Source organism: Sorghum bicolor, chromosome 8 (assembly GCF_000003195.3).
Source record: "Sorghum bicolor cultivar BTx623 chromosome 8, Sorghum_bicolor_NCBIv3, whole genome shotgun sequence".
Taxonomy (NCBI): domain Eukaryota; kingdom Viridiplantae; phylum Streptophyta; class Magnoliopsida; order Poales; family Poaceae; genus Sorghum; species Sorghum bicolor.
Window position 1 is genome coordinate 1,399,338 of NC_012877.2, and position 17,001 is coordinate 1,416,338.

Sequence of the window (17,001 nt, forward strand, 5' to 3'; positions counted from 1 at the left end):
CAGCAAGGGGAAGGCCCCCCTGACCACACTGCTCTAACAAGTATAACTTGTGAAAAGCTGGTGTCTGAGCGTATAATATCTTTTATGATCTGTATGCTTGATCTTATGGCGGCATTTACTGCCAAGTGTTCACCTAGTGTTGTTAGACTACCTAGACTGAATAATGCTACCAAGACCGATGCTGAGAAAACATCTCAACAACGGTGTTGAGCATCGACGTGCCTGTGCCTGTGGGACCAACGTCAGAACCACCATCTTCCTTTCCTACGCATGAGAAAGCATCAACCTGGCTGAGAAATAATTTTTTAGTTTCTCCACATCCATGAAAGTAGATGACTCATGCCGCCTTTTTGTTTTAACTTAGCATCATTTACCAAAGTGGTACTACCCCATGGAATGGAATGTGCATGTATCTGAACCAATGGAAAATTTGAACATATTAACGTGAACCAATGGAAGAGGTGAACATATTAACTAAAAGTTATTAACGAGAGAGAAAACTAGATTGTACACCACATTTACCTGTGTTGAGCCAACATGTTTTTGGGAATTCCAACCCATCCAAATGGTGCAAGTGATGGCTGGGATAAATAATATTTCCAACTGTTACTTTTTTGTACAAGAAGATAGCAGAAAAAATAATTTGCTTATTGAGTGTACAGTGTAGTAATCATAAATCATAAAGCATTAAGAAATGGTCAAATATCAAGTAGAAAACAATTCTTTGGTGAAGTTATGCATACAAAGTATGTGATTTTCCTCGTGTATAAAATTTTGGAGATCAAATTCAACTGTAGAAATGAAATTGACAAATAACAAAATGGATACGAAATCTAATGCTTTTTATGGTTACCTCTAATTTAGTATCCATAAAACATTTCTTGTCTTTATAGAACTCGTACTGCATAGTAAGTCTTGTTCTTATAGGAGGCAACTCCTTTAAGTCCATATTTTCTTGCCCTGTGATCTCACTGAATAGTACAATATTTCTTACGGCAGGAAAGCTAACATAGTTTCAATATCACTTGACTGTATCATCAAATCATCATCTACAAGTACCAAGTCAATTGCATGTGCATTCCTCTGATTCAGCTGTGAGAGAATGGTACCCATTTGACAGCAACTTGAGGCTGTGCATATGATGATCTTACTTTTGCTTAACAAGTATTCCTTGATTTCATCTCTTGTTTGAAATTCCTTCAGCTTCAGTGAGGACTTTATGGCTTTCATAGTTTTGAGGCATGTCTTCATTCTCTCTTCTAGATCTGTTGCTGCCTCAACTAATTCACAGTCATGCACTGGTATCTTTTCAGGAGGAGGGCGAATGCCAAGAACATAACTTAGAGCATCATTATCAATTGTCTTTGTCAAACATGCTTTTACATCTCTCATATGGTCCATTAATTGTGCTATGTCATTAACATCAACGACACTAAATAGTGGCAGAGCCAAAAGTTTTATGAAATCTGGGTATAATGTCATAGTAATACTAACAAGAAAAACATGATGAAATATTATAAGATGGGTTAAGTGCTAAGAGAGTAGTGACTCGCTGACTAAGTTTAAGCATGCTCAAGCGTTCCTAATCCCTTAAAAGTTCAGTAGACATTACAATTTTGATCTTAAATTGAATAAATAAAGAAGAGAGTGGAGAGCAATTGAGAAAGAGCAAATGAATACATAAGTTTTTGTCTATCTCCCCTCTTTCCTTTTTATAGGAAATATGTGAGGGAAATTTTTCATAATTTCCCCTAATTGGGTTTGTATTTAAAAAAATATTTTTAGAGAAATCATTATGTCACAATGTTATGTGATTGGACCCTGGGAACATTAGTATGATCCCTAACATATATTATTTTAAATATATATAGATATATAGATATTAATTATATAGGTGCTAATTTGTCAAAAGACGTTAGAAAGAAAAAAATAGAAGTTGCTAACAAAAGAAATGAAAAAGAAAAAAGAAAAAAAATTGTATGGGCTTTTGTTTAGTTGCCCATCAAACCCACGCACCGCCGGCTCCTTGCAGCGCAGCGCCGATGCTCATCTCCCTCGCAGCGCCGCTTAGGCTCGGTCCCTCAGCGCAGATCTTCTGCTCCTTCCCCCACTCGCGCTCAGGCTCGTTCCCAAGGATCGGATCTTCCGCGCGTCGGCGGCTCCCCCTCAGTGGTGTCCAACGACGGAGGGGCAGTCCCAGTCTCGGCGGCGTCGGCGGCTCCCCCACCTTCTCTCGCCAGTCGCCTGGCGCCCTCGCCTGCGTCCTCCGCGCACCGACCGACGACCCTGCGTACGCACCTCCCTCTCCCCTCCCGCCTCTGCTGTTCCCGTGGGAGCCCGGCTAGCTGCCCAGGGTGGCCGGGCCTTAGCTCCGCCGGTGCTATGGAGGGAGAAAGGACGGAAGGCGACGAGCTGATTGCCGATTATGTGGACAAAGTGAAGACGTAGTATGGGTTATGCACTCAGTCACAGTACAAATGCAGGGGCAGACCCACATGGTATGCCTAGTGGGCTACAACATACCCTGACACCTCGATCGGTTTGGCTTCTATGCTCTGCAGCACGTGTGCAAGAGACGGGGAGAGTAGTGTAATACTCCATCGACCATCATTGGTCTATCAACATCAGCCATCAAAGTGGCGGGGTCCAACCTCACACCATCCATAGAGAAGAAGCATTGGAGCGAATTACCCTAGCCGTTGGCCGACCGCCGACACCCATTAATCCTCGTCATCTCTACCACTCTACGCCTCTATGTCTGCCCAACCGGTCGTACGCACTGAGGCCCAAGGGCCGAGGCAGACCAAGTGGTCAGCGCCTGACGATCAGAGCGAGTTTCCTCGGTGACCGGCCTCCGACATACGATCATCCCCGTCACCTCTACCCGTCTACCGCCCTATGTCCACCTGTCCACGCCGAGGTAAAAATGGTTTTACTGAATTAGAAATGGTTTTATCAAATTGCATAAGAAAATTGTTATATGATATGTTTTATGATAAAATTCTAGGTCCAGCACTGGTCAAATGTCGTGTAAATGACAAATGAAGGATTGAGTTTAGCTCGTTTAGCTGAGTGTGTCTATGCGGATGCACATCTAGACCACCTAAGTTTGTGCTTGATTGGGATGAATTTGGGAGTCCATTTCTTCTTAATAATATAATATAAGAAATATATACCAACTTTCTTACAATTTGGTCAAGTTTGAATTTGGGCTAAAACTGACATGTTGAACATGCATAGTTGCACGCCCGGCGGTGTCCCAAGTCGCCTCCATGGTCTGCACTAGGTGTTGGTGCACGCCTTGTTAGGATAACCACACTAACACACTTGTTAGTGACAATGAAAGCAGTTAATTTCACCACAATGCGAAATTAGTCCAAGTCGTCACCTATTCATAGAAGGAAACATGAGTTTATAAGGAGGAAATGATAGGTTTCTACTAATCCAACACCACCAACAGCAAGCACGCGGAAAACCCTCAAATCAAGGTAAAAACCACAGGACCAAGCCAGCCAAAACTTCTTCCACCAGAATTACAACAAGTTCATCTCTAGACACCACTAGAGGCAACAAACATAAGATTCATAGATCTTGGATAATAACAATAAGATTTGGGGTTGCTACTTAGGGAGTGGAAAGACCTCACCAAAAGAAGTGGAACTCAGATTAGAGGCATAAAGGATGTGGATCAAAAGCTTCACAACCTTGAGGACGAATCTTGATCTATTACAACATCTCTTCTCTAATCTCACTCTTCTCCCTCTTTTTTTGATTTTCTTCCCTTCTCTCACACGCTAGGAGCAAAGAGGCTGAACTGGACTGTGGTCTATTCCTCACTCACACACACCATGAGTGGCTCTCTGTACTTCCTCTCTTGAATAGGCAAAGGTGATGTGGCCTTGTTTAGTTTGCAAAAATTTTGGTTTTTGGCTACTGTAGCACTTTCGTTTTTATTTGATAAACATTGTCTAATCGTGGAGTAACTAGGCTCAAAAGATTCATCTCACAAATTACAGGTAAACTGTGCAATTAGTTTTTATTTTTGTCTATATTTAATGCTTCATGCATGCGACCAAAGATTCGATGTGACGAGGAATCTTGAAATTTTTGTGAACTAAACAAGACCAATTGTACTTCTTCCTTCTCATGGAAGCAAAAAAGCAAATACTGATGCACACACAAGTTGGTCCACTTTCTGCGCTGCACCTATAACGTGTGGGACTACTTTGTAGGAGCAATCACGCTCCTCAAGGCCCACTCACGAGGAGGATTTCCTCTCCACCCATGGCCATGAGCCCATGACAGTGCCACCCAGCTGCTACTAGCTATACCTCCTAGCATACGGTAGTATGGGGGTGTTTGGGACTGCTCCACGAACTCTGCTCCATAAACTCCGCCGTGGAGCAGCTCCACAAAAAATTAGAGTTCGTGGAGTACCTCTTTAGGTACTCTCACAACTCTACCTTTTTTCTCGAACTGAGTGCATGAAGCTGAAACCGTTTGGCAAAAAAAACGTGGAGCGGAGCTGAAAAATATGGAGCAGAGCAGTCCCAAACACCCCCTATATCACACACCGTGATTTGTATATAATAAATGCTAATCATGCAGATTTCTCGAAAAAATTAAACTTTTAGTAAAATGCTTGAATTTTACATTTTGAAAGTCAACTTAAGGTCGAAGCTCTCAACTCACCGTAATTCGAATTTAGTTAACTAAAATTTTGTGCATTTAAATTTAAACTCTACCGGCGGCATTGCTAACCCAAATAAATAGAAAACCGCCTCTTGATAAATTCTTAAACCTCAATCCACATAAAGCCTGGCCCAAACCAAACCTCTCCGATCCCTCTCTTCTCCGTACTCGCATCGCCTGTAATCAAATCTATTGTACTCCTACACGCCTTCAGCCCAATTGAGTGCCAGCATGGCAGCAAAAAATAAAAATAATAATAATAAATAAATAAATAACTAAAAATAAAAATCAGCATGCACGCACCCATCTGACCATCTCTCAGCATGCTAACACGTGGGCCCAAGCCCCGGATAGTGCTATCATCATCCTCTTTCAGTGTCCCTTTGGTACGTTAGTATATATGTAGCCACGAGCACGTGTTGTAAGTGTTGGATGATTGTGTATGCATACGTGTCATGAATTTATGACAGGTGTCCACAAGTATCTTACGTGGACTTTTCTCATTGAACTATTTGATTTATGTTATTTAATTAGCTATCGTGGTTTTCATAGTGAGAAGGAGGATATATTTAGAAAGTCAAGTACTTTCTCCGTATATTTAGGAAAAAAAAAATCATGCATTGTTCTGGTCCAATATAGGATTATAAATATTCTTTTTCTTATACATCGTGATCGCACGTTCTTTGATTGTACTTTTTCGGTCCTTTTTCCTATAATTTGGAATGGAGGGTGTAACCTTTAATTCTCCCTTTGTTGTTACTTGTTAGTGAGCTTGTATCTAAATGTTGATGCGCATTATCATATTTTTCTAAATGAGTTTCTATTGTAGATCAATTCGATGGAAATTAGGGCTGTGGGTGGTGTTGACACACGTTTTAGGCCAAGCTGAGAATTAAACTGATCTGGCCGGGTTTGAAAACTAGCTAGGCCAATTTTGCTATTGCCCAAGACACTGAACTCGGCTAAGACAAGTTTAAAAGCCAGCTTATCCGGTTTTACCCAGTCTAAATCAAAATTAGCAAACACGTTATTTTTTATATGGGTTCGTTTTTTAATAGGATAAGCACATAATCAAAAAACAAATCTACGTACCATACTTTTTACCCCTTTGAAGTTTGAACCCCTGATTTTTCCAACCTCAATACTTTCTGTTCTACGCATGTCTCGATGAGATTCGTGCACTTCCCCGATAGGTTTTTCCACAAGACACGTTTGTGAGCTTCGCGGTGTCTTTTGCAAAGCCCGGCTAAACTAGGTTTAGAGACCACCTACATGGTTTCACTAGCCATCGCCGTATTTGCGCGGCACATGCGATCTAGCTAGCACACTTGCCGTGTGTTTGGTTGGAGAGAGGGGCCAGCCGGGTCGGAGCGCCCCCGTTCCCGTGGCTGTTTGGTTGGAGGATGGGAGGGTTGGGTTGGCTCCAGGGTGGAATATTCCTCTCAGATGCGGGTTGGACTCGTCCGTCAAAATCTGGCGGATGGAGCCGCTCCAGCCGGGTTGGCTCCCACCAAACACTGAATTCCTTCAACCAAACACTGAACGGAGCCGCTCTGTCCCTAATCCTTCAACCAAACACTGAAACGGGTTGCCTCCGTCCCCAAAAGCAGAAGTACAACTAAACACTGGACGGGTTGGCTCTGTCCCCAAAAACTAGGTTGGATCCAACCCAACCTCCAACCAAACACATGAACACACGGTTGAGGTGTGGGACAAGGAAAAACGTCAATAGCAGATGTGGATCTAGGCCCAGCGCTGCAGCCCGGGCATGACCCAAAAAAACTCATTAACAATTTCTTTGTGCAGCCCAAGATAGTCCATAAAAATATAGATTTAGCCATACCCGATGCAGCCTAAAAACCCCTTATATTATTTTTAACCTCTCGTTTAGGTGTTTTTGGATCAATTCGACCCAAAATAAGATGTTTCATACTAGGAAGAAGTCCACTTTAGGTCCCTCAACTTTCACAAAAGTCTATTTTTCATCCCTGAACTTCAAAACCGGGTAAAATACATCCCTCAATTTTTGAAACCATGCATATTACATCCATAACATGGTTATGAGCGGTTTTGAAGGCAGTTTTGTCTTTTTCATTTTTATTTATTTTGGCTAGATATTTGTAAAATTATAGTAAATCACATAAAATTCATAAAATAGTAAATATGATTTTGTTGGACTCCAGATAAGTAGATCTACATAGTGAACATATAATATAGTATGCTTGAGTATAAAATTTTTATTGTAGCTTTAGAACTGTTTTTCTATAATTAATTAGAATAATTCATAGCTATAGTTTGTATGTTAGACTAATTATTATGTTAGAAAAAACATAATTAAATCTATAACTAATTATTATATGTTTAAACTATGGTAAAAAATTCATACTCATTAGATCATGTATAACTTAGTCATAGATTTATTATAATTTAACAAGCATAAACCTAAATAAATCTATAACTAAGTAATACATGATTCAATGAGTATAAAATTTTTACTATGACTCAATCATAGAAGAATTAGCTCACCATATAAATTTCATCACAATTAGACCATAGAAAATGTAGCTATAATTAGTCTAATTAATTTAAAAAAATATAGATCTAAAGATGCATAAAAAAATTTGTACTAGAACATACTATATTATACATTCAATGTGTATATCTACTGATCTAAAGTCCAACAAAATTGAGTTTTCTATTTTATGATTTTTATGTGATTTACTGTGATTTTTCAAAAAAAAATCAGCCAAAATAAATAAAAAGAAAAAGGTAAAACCGCTTTCAAAACTAGGTCAAGGATGTAATGTGCACGGTTTAAAATTTGAGGGATGTATTTTATCCGGTTTTAGAGTTTAGGGATGAAAATCAGACTTTCGCGAAAGTTGAGGGACCTGAAATAGACTTTTTCCTTCATACTACTCGTTTTACTCCTCCACCCGAAGGCCCAACGAGGCCCAGGCGGCCCAAATTCTCCAGAGCTCCCGTCCCGCACCTGCAGCCACGGTCTCACGGACACGGACCAACTCGCCAGTCGCATCCTCGACCTCGAGTCTCGACTTCTCCCGAGCGGTCGGCGGCGACTCCCAAGCCCTAGCGCCGTCTTCGAGTGGCGGGCAGCCGGCGGAAGGCAACGGCGACCGCGTGCACGGGCGGACTCCGCGGCAGGGCGGCATCGACGGGACAGGCAGCGCGGCAGTGGCAGGGACGCTCGGCCGCCGGTCGGGGCGTTGTGTCGGGCGGAGCCACTGCCTGCCCTGAGGCTACGACCTTCAAGCCTGCCACCACCCACCGCCAGCCTCGTCTGCCACTGTCTCGAGCTCTACTTCACTCTCCGGGAATAGTTGCATCCTGGCTGGCAATGAATTTTTATCTGTCGCTCTGGCTCTGCCCAGTCGTTGTTCGATGAAATGCCCACCGGCTACCGCAGTAATAACTCCCTCCAGGTATCTTATTTTTACACCTGCTTGCCCCTGACTGTGAACATTCTTGAATTTTTCGAATTTCCTATGATTTACACTTCCATGTCTCTACACGCCACCAACACGCCCTGCCTTCTTTTGTCGTCTTCGTTCACTCAACCTTATAAAGTCATGTGAAAATATAATCCCACATGTATTCATGTGAACTTGGTGCTTTCCATTTGATTGTCTACTAAACTGACTCCACGTCCAATCTCTTTCTTTCTTGCTGTTACAGCTCCAGCAAATTGCCATTGCTCTAGAGATGCATGTGTGGTTCTCGGTGCAGTTTCATATCTTTTAGGAATTAGGATTGGACTTTTAATACACAATGGCATCGATCATATCTGAGGCAAGAAACATTCGCGCACTCTCTCTGCGATTGCGGACATTGGGCGAGACGTTTCAGCATGGTCCTTTTAATCGTAGCGTGCAGCGGAGGTGGAAAAAGCCTGTGGATTCGGCGAGAACACGTCTCGAGGGAAGAACAAGGGATCATAGGCTGGACAAGCTAATGGTTCAGCTGAGGAACTTGAGATTGGCCTTGGCTTTGCATGAGGTGATATCTCAGCAGAGGAACGGATATGCGTCTCTCCAACTTCTGTCAAAGTGGAGACATGAGGTCGGGTTGAACATTGAGATCGGTGCTTTCCTCAAGAAGTATCCCCACATTTTTCAGATTTATGTGCACCCTGTCAAGAAAAACCACTGCTGCAAGATCACACAGAAGATGTCCGACTTGATCGCAGAGGAAGATGCTGTCATCAGGGAGAATGAGGTCGACATAGTTCAGCGGCTGAAGAAACTTCTCATGCTCTCTGTGAATGGAACTCTGAATATGCACGCATTATGGCTCATAAGAAGGGAACTTGGGCTTCCTGATGATTATAGGTCCTCTATACTGCCAAACCATCAACATTATTTACCCTTTGAATCCCCAGATACTCTGTCACTTGTCTCTAGGGATGAAGCATTAGCTGTAGCTAAGGTTGAAGAATGGAGGAAAAGGGAGTACACAGAAAAATGGCTAGCTGAATCAGAGACAAAATATGCTTTCCCAATCAGCTTCCCAACTGGATTTAAGATTGAGAAAGGTTTCAGGGAAAAACTCAAGAACTGGCAGAGGCTTCCCTACACTAAACCTTATGAGAAGAATGATTCGCATCTGATCCACAATGTGGAGCGGCTTGAGAAACACATTGTTGGTGTTCTTCATGAGCTTTTAAGCCTGACGGTCGAAAAGATGATGCCAATTGAGAGATTGTCACACTTCAGAAGAGTGTATGCTATGGAGGTAAACCTGCGAGAATTTCTTCTCAAATATCCAGGCATTTTCTACATCTCGACGAAAGGAAGTGCACAGACAGTCATCCTAAGGGAGAGTTACAGTAAAGGATGTCTGATTGAGCCTAACCCTGTATACATTGTGCGGAGGAAAATGCTAGACCTCATATTGTCTGGATGTCGTAACATTGGCGAATGTCAACAGGATAGTGCAACTTGGTCTGCTGAGTATGATCTGGCAAGCAGTCATAGGTGCTAGGATAACATATGCCAGGTGGATTCTGTGATTCCATACTGGAACGTGGAATTAGAAGTGACTCATATGGAAATAACCAATTAACTGAGGAGTTCCCCCGCAGATCTTGCTGTAATCTCTACATCTGAAAAATACCTACTGATATCATCTGCCCGGGGTGAAGCGAAGCCTACCCAAGCTGAGCCAGCGAGCTCCCCCATCTCCGTCACCGAGCAAGGTGTGTTCTCTGTTGCCTTTATGGAAGATGGTTTCCCTACCAATTTCTATCTGAATATTTTATCAGTGCTTGCAACCTTGCAGCGAAATTTGGGGTCAAGGTTCCAGGGATCCATTACGGGTTACATTTTTCGACTTGGTTGATCTATGAATCTCTGATCTTCTGTATGTAGGATTGGTTAATGCTGAGCTACTGGGTGAAGCAACTGGAGGCATGGTGATTTCAGCTATTTACAATATGGTGCCCAGTGTGATGAAGAAAGATGATCTATTAACAAAACTTATTCACTTTCATGCTTTATCAGTTCATGTTTGATAAACAAGAAGGAATAGGATATCAAAAGTACAGTCAGAGGAAGTATGTACCAATGCTTACATGCTACAATTTCTAAATTAAATTAGTTTCATTTCCTTTCTAGTAAAGCACATGATCACACCATGTAAATCTTGTTATTGGACGGAATTGTAAGCTGAAAAAGAATCTCGTCCTACTGGGTTTCAGTTGTCCATTCTTTCAAAGTTTTTAGGTTTGCACGGATGCTTAGAGCTGTTCATGTTCTTCTGGTATTTTAATGTTTATAAATGTTACTTGTACCTACAGGTCAACTTAACTGTGAAATCTGGACTGGCAATGGACGTTGACCCGGAATTCATATTCTAGGAGAGCATTGGCTGCCATGTACCAGTTAGTTTGATCCAGTTTCCAGCCCTCTCCTGGACACTAATTGCAGCTACGAAATGGAAGAGCTCGGAGTTTGTTTTTTCAATGTCCCCCTGCTCCTGGAACGAAGGAAGCACTTGGCATTCTCTTTGTAGGCCCTTTGTTAAGGTTCTTAGTGTCCTTGCTACCATTCGATTGCGTTAAGTTCTGTATGCATTTTGCTAAGGGATCTGAGCTTGTTTGAGAACAGACGAACATTCAGTTCATACCGAGTTAATCTCATGTATAGATTACTGCTTGAGCGATGCTCCCGTGATCATTGTGGAATTGTGTTTGATCGAGAAGTAAAATTGCCTGAGTCAGTTGTCACTGTACTTGAGAGAAGTGTTGAAGTGTGAACTTGATCAAAGTTGAGTATTGTTGACTTGTCTCTTATCTTTGTAGCATGTCCTGCCTGGTTGTAGTGGAATCTGGCTAACTTTTGCTCGTAGGCTTTGTCCTCGACCACGAGTAATAATGTATCTATGGAAAAGCCGAACCTGTTGGAACTCTCTTGTGGTACTTGGAAGTTGGAACCTTTGGTCTTTGGAAGCAATAATTCAATCCGTGCTAAATGCTTCCTAATCCTGATAAAAATTTGTTGCATGTGGTGTTCCAGTCGGACTCAGGTCATGATGTTAGGCTTGTCAAATGGTTGTCGGGTCAAACTGGTTCCTGGTTCCAGTTTTTGTCAAAAAAAAAAAGTTCCTGTATGTTTCTATGATCTTATGAATTTTATTTATTTTTCCAAAAACGACTAAATGTCTAAATTCAGGTTTAGGACAGGATTTGCAATTTGTGTCTGAATACACATAGGGCCATGCATTTTTTTTGGTCATACGCTAATCTCGTAGCATTGTCAAACAAACACCTTAGTTGGTGACTAGCAGCAAATTAAATTCATACAAATTAAAGTCAAGATGAGGTCACCTCCTAATTCGTAGCATTGTCAAACAAACACATTCTCTTCTCTTCTCGGTGGTGATCTGCACACAGAACCTGGATTGATGTTCTTGACGCTTCGTGATGGCCCCAAAGGAAAATCCCTAAAACCTTATTTGGAGTGTTCTTTATTAGCCAGACCTTGCCTGCTTCTTCAGTTTCCAGTCAGTTGAGTCCACCCGTTTCTGCATTTCTTGCAACACAACATCTTATCTTATTATTACACATCATCAGTTCGACGGCGGATGTATGGGCTTCATGAATTGGAGTCAAGTTAGTTAGTCAACGCCCCGGAGATATATAGTTACTTCTCATGATGATTTTCTAATTTATTTATTACGCTTATTACAAGGATAATTAGTCTGGCATCTGAGGTTCTTGCTAGGCCTCCAGTACATGCATAGTGACGTTTCAGGTTCATGTCCATGTGTTGTTTTGGTCATCTTATTTCACATTTTATATGTCTTTGATGAATGCCATATGAACTTTTTTTTTGCACGCTTGGAACAACACAAAGAAGAAGTCAAAAACTACTTGTGCTTGTGCACAACAGTTCTTTCAATTTTCAGTTTTTTCACTGCAACGGGGGGGGTGGGGGGGGGGGGGGGGGGGGGGGGGTGGGCTTCTTCTGAGCCGTTGGATCCATCAGCGAGCAGCCATCGCATCCGTCCATTATACTTCTCCCCTTCCCCTCCCTCTACCCTCCTCCTCTTCTGCTGGAAAAAGGGTTTAAGCCGCGGCCTCGCCGGGAAGCCCACCGTCGCGCCGCCGCTCTCTCCCCGCTCGCTTCCTCCCGCCGCCGCCGCTTTCCCTGACTGCCTCCTCGTCTACTGGCTCAGCTCAATCCCCCCATTCCCGCTGGGACCGGGAACCAGGGACCTCGAATCCAACTCCTAACCCTAGCTAGCTAGCTATCTACTGCGATGCCGAGCTTCCCTCCGCCGGGCGCCGTCACCATCTGCGAGATCAACCGCGACCTCGGTAAGCGCCCAGCAAGTCCGCTCCCCCTTTTATTATCTAGCATTTCCGCTCGCTCGCTCGTTTGATTCGATCCGCCACTCCTCTGGCCTCTCGCAGTTGCGGCGGATGCGCTCTCCGACGCCCGCGCCAAGGACGCCTACGGGGATGTGCTCGTGAGTCCGCTCCCCTCAACTCCTCGCACTTACTACTCTTCATCAGTGAACTTGCCTGCCTGATGAGGAGCTCGAATTTGGGGCCTTGTTGTGTTGGCTGTCGTGTTGCAGGGGATGGTCTTCGCCCCTATTCCATTCCAGCCGGAGGCTCTTCTCCCCAGCCGCGAGCCTGCTGCTCCTGCCGCGGACCAAGTCGAGCCTGCTGAGACTGCCCCCGCACCTGGTTTGGCTGCCACCATATCCGAGTTCTTCAGGCGGATGGTCTTCCCTCCACTAGATGTGAGTTTGATTGTCCTATCTGAATCACTTATCCTCAGTGTGAATTTTTTTAGTAAATAAATCATTAAGTGACACTCACATTCGATCATTCTGGTTTGCCTGCCAAATATGCTTGAAGAATTCGAGTTACTACAATGTTGTTCACATTGGATTGTCCTATATTCCTATCTGAGTTACTACAATTTGATGTTCCTCAAATTTGTCCCCAGAAATACCCGTGTAATTAAACCACTTGCATGTGTGTTGATAAGATAATTCCAGAATTTTATCATATCTTTTGTGTTTTGTCAATTACTGATGCTTATAGCTACATACAAATACATGTGCGTGTAAGTAAACTCCCTGCCCAGAGGTGAATGCATTGTCTGCTTCTCACTTCCCTAGTGCCAGTGTGCTTGCATGATCTGATCTATCTTGAATTGCTTTAGCATAGTAAGTAAGACTACTTATTTCATGATTCAGGAGGTAACAATGTTACTCAGAGTGCTAAAGCACAGCTCAACACAAAGTTGAAGGTTGATGTTGTATCAAAACTCCATTTACTGATTCGTCCAGCATACTTTCTAAAATATTGTATCCTCTAGCTATTGTTCTTGGGATGAACACCCTAGATTTGCTTCCTACTTGTACACTTTGCATGTGATTTTTTTTTTGGTACGAAATCATTACAATTGTACTCAAATTCGATCATTCTTGTTCACCAGCCAAATTTGCTAGAAGAATTTGACACCCAGAAAGTAAGTTGGAATCCATACAAGCATTGCTTAGCATTTGTGTCTGGCAAGAACCAGGTTACTGTCCAAGACTTTGAGGATTCAGGTAGGATCAGCCTTGTGCCTACTTTGCTATGTTTTATTAGTTTATGAACTGAACCCAATCCATCAACTTAGTTGCACCGCATAATAATGGCTGATCTCTCTACAGATGCTAAAGAACCATGCATTTTAACAAGTGACCATCAAACGGATGTTAAGGCTGTTGAGTGGAGACCAAATAGCGGGAAGATGATTGCAGTTGCCTGCAAGTGTGTACTACTACTACCACCTCACCATTTAACTTGAGTCAACCCTTGTTGTTTCTAAATAATTTGCTGGCATACTTTACTTTTAGATTGAGTTCATCATTTTCTTTTCAGGGGAGGGATATGCCTCTGGTCGGCATCATATCCTGGCAATGTTCCGTTCATGAAACCTGGCATCACCTCATCTTCCTCTAGTGCCTTCCCTAGAGGTTCTGGTGGTCAGTGGATACTGGTGGATGTTCTTCGTGGCTCTTCTGCTGAGCTCATTAGTGCACTTTGTTGGAAACCTGATGGGAGATATCCTTGATAAGTTTTCATAGTAGCATCGGGTGAATGTTGCTGCTGCTTTTCATCTCTCCCTTTTTTTCCCTTGAACTCACAAGAGACCTGTGTATCATTTCATTAACAAGAAAGAGAACCCAAATGTACAACACCACTCACACGACACAACGCAAGCACCCAAACCCATTATGCACAACACAGGCGTGCCATTGGAACAAATGGAAACCGACCTAATAACTGAGGCAGGAGGCCATAGAAAAGAGTTTAGAGGTCTTTAGCCCTGGCTGCTCAACGTATATCTTGTTTTTAAACTGTAAAATAACTAAAATACAGTGTGGCTAACTGCAAAAAGTCCTTTTTTTTTTGCTAAATTCACAGCACCATACATACAGAAATGTTTACAGTAGGTTTAGCCATTATTTGTGGGAAATACCAACAGCTGAAGGCATTTTTTCCTTGACTATTCTCCACATACTTGGCATCTGCCTCATGTAATAGTCCATCTTTCACAATTTGGGATGTGTCTCAAGGTACATATACCGGTCTTTTTCTCAATACAGGCAGTCAATCCCATTTATACAGAATTGTTTACAATAATCTTGACACCTTCCTTTTGCTTCAGGGTTGGGAACTCCTATACGGCGTGGATTAAGCAATATATCATTAGTGCGGTGGTCACCCAGTGGAGATTACCTTCTAGCTGCTAAATTGTATGGTCAATTTTGAATTTTCATTTTCATTTCTTGTCAATGATATTTCCAAAGATTTACAAAATTCATTTGTTGCTAGTGATGGTACATTTCACTTCTGGGAGACGAACACATGGACTTCAGAACCCTGGTCTTCGTCTAATGGATATGTGTCTGTAAGTAATATCTTCACTCTTCAGTCACAGATACCTGCTTTTGGAAAATATGACATTTTCTTTTGCACTGCAATTCTATATTTCTATGATTGTCTTTACGCTGGAGCGCAATTGCACAATACTCCTTAGTGAAGAAGTGAGCACAATACTTTTTTTTCTCGAACAGTGAGCACAATACTCTGTTTGGCGACAGCACTCCTAATGTGTCCACTGGCCCTGTATAAGTCATTGGGTTCCTGTCAGGGAGCAAATTGGGTTCTGCAGCAAACTATATTGGATAATTCTATAATTTCTTCTTATTTTTGCTTATTTTTATTGGGTTCCTGTCAGGGAGCAAATTGGGATCCAGAAGGTCGTGTTGCATTGTTATCCTTTTCTAACTCGACGACACTTGGCTCAATTCACTTCTCATCTAAGCCACCATCCTTAGGTATATAAAGGGCAACCATCCAAATATTATGTTGCTAAAGCTTGTTATATTTATCGTCTGATAATTTGTTTTATGCCTTTTATCTTCAGATGCCCACCTCCTACCAGTTGAACTTCCAGAAATTTTCTCCCTGATTGTTAGGTAACAACAGAGGCATTACTGTGACATTTGATCTCATGCGCACTTTATACTACATAATTATTTCCTCCTCTTGTATGCTAATTTGGGCTGTCAATTTTTCAAGTAATCCCATTCACAATTAATGAGTAATTTATTTCTGATGTAACTTTTGTGAAGGGAATCAGTATTGATTTATAAAACTAGGACCATATGTTTGTATTGTAAGCCTAAAAACATTTAGTTTTCATAAAATTTAAAGAACCATTTGTTTGTATTAAAGAAAGCTCACATTAAACAACAGAAGACTAAAAAAATTTAGTTTTCATAAAATTTTGTCTCAAAATCTGCTATTTGCCAACAAGCACTGCATCATTTCATTTAGTATACACTTTGTATTTAGGAGGTTCATCCATTATAACAGCCTAAAATCTTACTTCCATTCACTAATTTATGCTTTAACTACTTCATATAGCCGAGGCATAGAGAAATTAGCATGGGATGCTTCAGGGGAACGTCTGGCATTGTCGTTCAAAGATGGAAATGAAATGTACCGTGGGCTGATTGCTGTATATGATGTGCGGAGATCTCCACTTATCTCACTATCACTAGTGTAAGAACAGAATCTTCTGATTTACAGTAAAACCGTGTTCCGTTGACATTCCTTAATCATTAATTTGTTGAAATTCCTGTCTTCAAATCTAGTGGATTCATTCGGGGACCTGGAGAAGGAGCAAAGCCACTCGCTTTTGCTTTTCATAGCAAATTTAAGCAAGGGCCATTGCTTTCTGTGGTAAGATATCTGGGAATCCTGCACATATAGTTCTAATACAATGACATCCTTAGCTACCTACTTTTTGTTCACACATGTGGTTCTGACCGCACATGCAGTGTTGGAGTAGTGGTTGGTGTTGTACATATCCACTGATACTTCGTTCTCATTGACGCCAATGTAAGTTTCCTCCAGCAGTCTGAATCTTTCAGTTACCTCTGATCTGGTATCTGTGTTACCTGCTGTAGACAATCTAAATTTAGTTTTCTTTCATTGTCTAGTGTAGCACCTCACTGGTTCAGGACTGAATGTTTTAATTATTATTGGCGACTTGGAAGACTGAACGTTGCAATGTGCCTAGGAGAAATGCAAAGCATGAATTGTATCCCATGTATGTAACATTATGACTTGAGAAATGGTGCCTATTGAATGCATTCATCTCCAGATGTATTTGATTTGATCTGTATGTACACTTATGTTAATTTTACCAGTTTTTCTTTTGTCTATACGCGGATATTATTTGCAATGTCTGCATCTAGACTGTGTGCATAAGT

General features: G+C 41.9%; 2 protein-coding genes across 4 annotated transcripts; both read left to right on the forward strand.

The window, feature by feature from the left end:
- Positions 7,663 to 11,099, forward strand: LOC8071429 (protein ROOT PRIMORDIUM DEFECTIVE 1). 2 transcript variants are annotated; one of them, XM_021466175.1, is made up of 4 exons: positions 7,663 to 8,135; positions 8,389 to 9,907; positions 10,080 to 10,264; positions 10,508 to 11,099. In XM_021466175.1, the coding sequence occupies exon 2, from the start codon at positions 8,482 to 8,484 to the stop codon at positions 9,691 to 9,693; it is 1,212 nt and encodes a 403-aa protein (XP_021321850.1). In that variant the 5' UTR covers positions 7,663 to 8,135; positions 8,389 to 8,481; the 3' UTR covers positions 9,694 to 9,907; positions 10,080 to 10,264; positions 10,508 to 11,099. The 2 variants fall into 2 exon arrangements, with proteins under 2 accessions (XP_021321850.1, XP_021321851.1); XM_021466176.1 differs by lacking the exon at positions 10,080 to 10,264.
- On the forward strand, positions 12,221 to 16,973 carry LOC110429832 (aladin). 2 transcript variants are annotated; one of them, XM_021446498.1, is made up of 15 exons: positions 12,221 to 12,529; positions 12,626 to 12,681; positions 12,793 to 12,960; positions 13,665 to 13,779; positions 13,885 to 13,984; positions 14,096 to 14,278; positions 14,735 to 14,793; positions 14,886 to 14,973; positions 15,053 to 15,128; positions 15,459 to 15,558; positions 15,648 to 15,699; positions 16,151 to 16,288; positions 16,381 to 16,468; positions 16,567 to 16,627; positions 16,734 to 16,973. In XM_021446498.1, the coding sequence occupies exons 1-14, from the start codon at positions 12,472 to 12,474 to the stop codon at positions 16,618 to 16,620; spliced, it is 1,335 nt and encodes a 444-aa protein (XP_021302173.1). In that variant the 5' UTR covers positions 12,221 to 12,471; the 3' UTR covers positions 16,621 to 16,627; positions 16,734 to 16,973. The 2 variants fall into 2 exon arrangements, with proteins under 2 accessions (XP_021302173.1, XP_021302172.1); XM_021446497.1 differs by having other exon boundaries at positions 12,223 to 12,529; positions 16,729 to 16,973.

Excerpts from the sequence above, each read along its gene's own strand:
- LOC8071429 (XM_021466175.1), top strand. The coding sequence starts at position 8,482 with ATGGCATCGATCATATCTGAGGCAAGAAACATTCGCGCACTCTCTCTG.
- LOC110429832 (XM_021446498.1), top strand. The coding sequence starts at position 12,472 with ATGCCGAGCTTCCCTCCGCCGGGCGCCGTCACCATCTGCGAGATCAAC. Across the intron at positions 14,279-14,734 it reads TGTTGGAAACCTGATGGGAG|ATACTTGGCATCTGCCTCAT; the intron begins ATATCCTTGATA and ends ACTATTCTCCAC. Across the intron at positions 15,559-15,647 it reads ATCTAAGCCACCATCCTTAG|ATGCCCACCTCCTACCAGTT; the intron begins GTATATAAAGGG and ends TTTTATCTTCAG.